General features: G+C 67.0%; 1 protein-coding gene across 1 annotated transcript; it reads right to left on the bottom strand.

The window, feature by feature from the left end:
* Positions 1-433: 433 nt before the first annotated feature.
* Positions 434-3,337, bottom strand: MNEG_8831 (adenylosuccinate synthase; the record flags this gene model as incomplete). The annotated part of the gene is made up of 7 exons (XM_014042696.1): positions 434-544; positions 827-1,004; positions 1,396-1,488; positions 1,730-1,874; positions 2,265-2,446; positions 2,778-2,863; positions 3,101-3,337. The coding sequence occupies 7 exons, from the start codon at positions 3,335-3,337 to the stop codon at positions 434-436; spliced, it is 1,032 nt and encodes a 343-aa protein (XP_013898150.1).
* Positions 3,338-6,166: the final 2,829 nt, after the last annotated feature.

Here is a 6,166-nt window from a genome sequence, read left to right on the forward strand (position 1 = left end):
ACGTAGTTGAGCGCCACCATGTCAAGCCACCCCACGCGCCGCGGCCGCCCGGTGGTGGTCCCGTACTCGCGGCCGACCTGAAAGGAAAGGCAGAGCAAGACGGCGCATGCATACCACAGTGCAAGGTGAGGCACGCCCTGGATTGTTTTCGGGGCTCCCACGCCTGCAGGGCCTGCCAGGCGCCGTGGCAGAGGCAGTGGCCTCTTTCGGCTGCTCGCGTCTGGAGGAGTGGTGTGCGGAATGTGCGGGTTCGCTGCCCCAGGAGGCCATGTGATGTCTTGTATTGCCTGAAACCCCCTCCCTCCTTCTCCGCTCGCAACAGCAACACCCACACACGTCGCATGAAAACACCCAGGGAATACCCCACGCACACACGTGTCACACAACCCACACGCACGCACCCACGCACCCAAACGACACACACCCCACGTCCTCACACTTGCCCACATGGCCGGCCCCTCACCTCCCGGACCTTCTCCCCCAGGTCCCCAAAGATCTCAGTGGGGTACGGCCCCGCGCCGACGCGCGTGGTGTACGCCTTGGCCTGGGGGGAAGCAAGAAGGCACGGGGCCAGGCGGAGTCGGCGGTGCGCGAGGGGTGCTACATTTGACGCTGCCGGCCGTGCGTCTGCACGCGCACGCTCACGGATTTCAACAGGCCGCTGTCGCCCAGGCGTCGCGCAGCACTGACCCGAACCATGCGCAGCAAGAGCACCCCCACCCCCTCCACCCCTGGAGGCCGCCCCGCGTCCTCATCTAAGCTCCAACTCCTCAACCCCTGAACCCTGAGGGTCGACCCGCCCCCCCAGGCGTCCCCGCGGACCCACCACGCCGATGATGGCGTCAAACTTGCTGGGCGCCAGCCCCAGGCCCGACACGATGCCACCGATGGAGGGGTTTGATGACGTCACGAAGGGGTAGGTGCCGAAGTCGATGTCCAGCATGGTGGCGTTGGCGCCCTCGATGAGCACGCGCTTGCCAGAGTCGTGCGCATTGTTGATGTACCTGCGCGCGTGGAAGGGGGGGGGGAGCGGATGAGAGGGGGTGGTCGCTGGGGGGCCGCTCGCGGCAGGTCGAGGGCCTGGCAGGCGGCGGGAGGAGAGGGCGTAAGTCGGCGGCGGGCTGCGTGGAGGCGCCGCTCAGAGTTGGCGCGCATGGGGCGGCTGTGACGGCTGGTTGGAATGTTTGGCTCCCTGGTGGCCAGTCCAGAGAACAACACAACACACACACACATACACACACACACACACACACACACACACACACACACACGCACACACGCACGCACACACACACAGCACACACACACTAGGGTGCACAGACACGAAAACACACATCTCACCCCGCCCACATACACATACACCCACACGTCTAAACTGTGAGGGCCCCTCCTCACTCTATGGTGTCGGTGACGAAGGGCAGCAGCTTCTGGGCGTAGCCCTGGTACGCCTGGATGTCGGCCTCCACATCATACGGCAGCTCAGGGAAGCTGCGTGGTTGATGACGCACATGATGGCGGGGGTGCTCGCTTGTATGCTTGTGTTTTGCGGCCCCGCGCAAGGAAGGCGACGCGAGGGTCAAGCGGTTGCTGCGCAACAGCAGCAACAGCGCACGCTCCTCCGCCGTACGCCTCCGCGTGGTCTGTGCCATGTACACACGCGCCTTGCCGTCCTCGGGCCCCGCTTCCCCAAGGCGACGCTGCCCTCCGCATCGGCCCGGCCTGCGCTCACCGCGCCAGCGCGTCGGCCGAGAGCTTGCGCAACTTCTCTGCAAAGGACTCCAGGTCCCGCAGGTCGTTCACGCGCAGGCCGTTGCGGGTGGCCTTGGAGGCGTACGCGGGACCGATGCCGCGCTTGGTGGTGCCGATCTTCTTGCCTGCGGCGTGTCGGCGGCCGGAGCGGGCGAACGCGTTACGCCCTCGCTGCTGCCGGCGCGCTCGACTCTGGGCTCGCCCGCCGCGCCTCCCTTGCTTGTGCGGCGGCGGCTGCGCTTCCACGCCCTATTTGATCCTGGAGTCTCCCTCCAGGCAGCTGCCAGGCATGCGCAGCCGCGGCGCGCCAGCACGCAGCAAGCACAACCCCTGCGACGCCTGCGCGTGCCGCAACCCTCTGCCCCTCAAGCACACATGGACACCTCCAACCATTCTCCCAGCAACACCTTATCCTGTTCAAGCAAGCCACCTGCCATCCCCGCCCTGTGCCCAGGTGCCGCCCCATCTTTGGCCCCTCCCCTCCCCCCCAACCCCCCGCTGGCTCTACCACCCACCCGCAAGCTCAGCCTCGCGGGCGCCGTCCACCTCCTTATGCAGGTCGAACAGCAGGTGCGCGCGGTCGCTGACCAGCAGCCGGCCGTCCAGCTGCACGCCCTTCTCCTCCAGCTCAGCCATCTCCTCGAAAAGGCCGGGCACGTGCACCACCACCCCGTGGCCGATCACATTGGTGGCACCCCTGTAGGATGGGGGGGGCGAGGAGGGGCCGAGCGGTGTGTTACCTTCGGGCCGCCGGGCTCGAGGACGGGCCGGCGGCAGTGCTGCCACCGCGGGGACACAGCAGCGGGTGCGGCTGGCGGTGCCTCGGGCGGCCGCGTCTGCATCCCATTCGCATGGCGGCCATGCAAGCGGGGCCACTCAGGCGCGCCGCCAGGGCTGTGCCACGATTCGTATGCCCCCGCCCGCCAGCCTGCGACGGCCGCCCGCGATCGCCGGGGGCGCATGTTGCGGGCCGTGGGCCCCCGACCCCCATGCGGCTGCAATTCGCCGTTGGCGCGCCGCCCACGCACTGGTTGAGGACGCCGCTGGGCACAAGGTGCAGGGCGTACTTGGTCCCCTTGTCATCGTAGATGGTGTGCCCCGCGTTGGCGCCGCCCTGCGGGCCGGTGGAGCACGGGTGACGAGCCACGCGCACGGATGGTGGGGTTGGGGACGCATGCAGGCAAAAGGTGCGTGCGGCGGCCAACAAAGATTCGCTATGGCGGCATGCGGGGCTTTGCATGTGGCCAAGCGCATATGGGGGCTGCATGCACGCCGAAAGCTGGTCTTTGGGGCGGGCATGCAGGTCACGGCAGCGGCGGCAGGGCTGCTCTCACTGTTACCGGCGGCCCACCTGCGCACGGGCGACAACATCGTACTGCTGCGCCAGGATATCCACCAGCTTCCCCTTGCCCTCATCGCCCCACTGTGTACCAAGCACGACGCAGACTTGCGCCGGGAAGCGCTCCGCCGGCTGCTGTGACGCGCGGCAGGAGACGGCCCTGCTGCGCTTGGCACCGCTACAGGTGCGCAGTGCCACCGCAGGCCTCATGCACTGGGCCTGCCCGGCGGCCTGCCTGTGCAGCTGCATTGTTTCTCTGAATATGGCCCGCACGGCCCTGCTACAGTTTCCGGGTTGCCGAGAGGGTCGGATCAGAGCGGCGACAGCACAAGAAGTCCAGTTGAGACGCAAAACATGCAATCGCGTGAGTTCTAAAGTTGACTTTGAGGGTATGCCACTTGCGACGGGAGAGCCGCCGTTCTCTCAGAGTGACAATGATCTCCGCCCGATACACGCGGGGCCCGGAAGTCGCCAGCGCAATATCACAAGGAACCTGCAGTTACCAAACACGCGGAGGCCTGCCCAACTACGCCGTGGTCAACCGCCACACCGACTCGGGTCAACTGCAGTTTCACTCGCTGAGACCAGTCTGGCCTTATCTCTGCTGGTGCCAGGGACCCTACATACACTGTGCTGCCATCTGGCCAAGCAACTCAAGTTGCAGCAAATATATGTCTTGGTCATAGACAATTCTCGAAGGCATGTACATGGGCGTTGCCTGGCTTCGTGCTGCCTCGACTGGCTCAATGCTGCCTTGGTATGAATTTGCTTGATGCATGTCAACCATAAGCGCCCAGCCATTCCCACTGCCTCACTCTTGAGCTTCCATTGAAAAGAATCCAAACTGTCAACGAGGGCCACTGCTGTTTGTGGACGGACACGCGTTAGCCCTCCCTTGAGGCTGTCCATCAGCGCACAAGGCAAGTGCTGTCTCCTTGGCACGAGTTCCAGGACTTCTCCATGGATGGCATCATTATGGCTGTAGACAGCCCTGCCAAGTCATCAAGGGGAGGCGTTGGCGCCACGCAGCAATCATGCAGCGGCTGCGAGCGTGTGGCAGTCGATGTCGCAGGTTGGGTGCACGAAACAGGCCAGCGCCGCAGTTTTAGAAACATACTGGATACTTATACCTGGATTGCATGACATTCCGCGATCTCGCCGACACGTAGATCTACGCAAGCCGGACCTCGTCGCGCCACCCGACTCTTTCAGACCCGGGAGTCCATGGGATGCGGCAAGATGATGACTGGGCGGACGATGTGAATGCTGAGCAGCGCGCAGAGTTGATAGCCGAGCACAGGCGACGCTACAAGCCACAGGCACCAAACCTAGGCCATCGGATCAGCAGGGGCGCCCGGCAGCAGCCCCTACCAGTGGCAGCATCTGCAATGGAGCCGCACCACGCCCGAGCCGGCAATGGTGCGTGGCACCGCGACGCGCCGCCGCCAGCGCCGCGGCCGCAGCCGCCGCCGTCGCCGCCGCTTGCAGCGCTCGGCGTCGACCAGGACAGCGAGCCGCTGCCCGCACCGCCGCCCGAGAGGAGGAAGAAGGTCTCCCTGTTCAAGCGGCTCTGGGGGAAATGTGAGGGTGTTGACAGGTTTGGTTGTCCCTGGGGTTCTTCAGGCCGCCCTGCAGCGTTCGAAATCGGCCTGTGCACGTCGTCTCTGCTAGCAGCTGGCCTCGGTCACCGAGGTTATGGGATCCTTGGGGCGATCCATCTCTCGTGGACAAACCCAGGCAACGAAATCCCTCCCCCTTCCCCTCCGCCCAGGGAAGCAAGCCGTGATCGAGCACTCGCCGGCCCCGCCCCCGCCATCGCTGCCGCCGAAGCCCAAACCCCACGCACACACTCGCCAGCAGGCGCCGCCGACACCGCAGGCGGCGCCTGCGCAGGCGCTGCCAGCCTCGCTGCAGGCGCGGCCGGCGGAAATGGCGATGGGGAGCGCGCTCTACCACCCCTCAGTGGATCCTCATGACTTGGCGCACCCGCCGATGCCGCTCCAGCCCCAGCAGGCTGCGCAGCAGCAACAGCCGCAGCGACAGCAGCAACGACAGCCGCAGCTTCTGCACGACCAGCAGTGGCAGCAGCAGCAGCAGCAACAGCAGCAGCAGCAGCAGGCGCAGGAGCAACGCTGCAGTGCGGTTGAGGAACCGCTGCATGCACGTGCAGCCGAGCGCGATGCGTTCGGGCGGCGCGTTGCGCCCGAAGATCAGGCAACCTGGGCGGACGGTGGTCGGGATGGTGCACCCGGCGGAGCTTATGGCAGCGGCCCAGGCGGCCGCTGGGGCGCCGGGGCGCAGCAAGTCCGTCCAGAGAAGCACGCCGTGGCGCATGCGGGCGAGTTTCTGGGCCCTCAGGATGTGGGCGCGCTGCAGCAGCGACCGCGGTGGCCGGAGCGTGAGGAGCAAATGAGTCGACAGGATGCGTCCGCCTCCAAAGTGCGCCCCGCCTCTCACGGCCCCGTTGCTGCCGCTGACGCTGCCGCGCCTTCGCCCCCGTCCTCTGCAGCCGGCGCCACCCCTAGTAGCAGCAGCGGGGGCCTGCTGCGGGGCAGCCTGAGGAGCAGCGCTCTCGCATCCGGCGCGAGCGCCAGCGGCAGCGGGATCAACAACGGCGGCGGGCACTCGGCTGTAAAATACTATCAAGCGCAAGCGGCCGGCGCGGCACCACCACGCGGCGTTCAGTCGCAGGCGCCGCCGCTGTCGCCTCAGCGTGCCGTGCACGCCCCGCCGGAGGGCGGCGCTGCTGCCGGCCCCTCTGGCGCAATTGGTGCGCGTCACCCGCCGGGCAGTTCCATGCCCGCGCCACGCCCCAAGAGTGTGCCAGCACACAGACAAGGATCAGGTGTCGGCGAGTGGGAGCAGTTTCAAGGGGATGCCGCCCCCCAGAGGGACCAACGCGGCCAGTCCGCGACCGCCGCCGCGGCGTGCGCGGCACCGGCGCCCCCGACCCAGCGCTTTGCGCCGCATCAGCTGGCCGCGGCGGCGGCCGTGCAGCTGCGGGGCGGCCCGCCGCGGCAGCAGGTTACTGGGTACCCTGCACACCAGCCGCACGGCGCCGGCGGCGGTGGTGGCGGC

This window comes from Monoraphidium neglectum, assembly GCF_000611645.1.
Source record: "Monoraphidium neglectum strain SAG 48.87 unplaced genomic scaffold scaffold01725, whole genome shotgun sequence".
NCBI classification, from domain to species: domain Eukaryota; kingdom Viridiplantae; phylum Chlorophyta; class Chlorophyceae; order Sphaeropleales; family Selenastraceae; genus Monoraphidium; species Monoraphidium neglectum.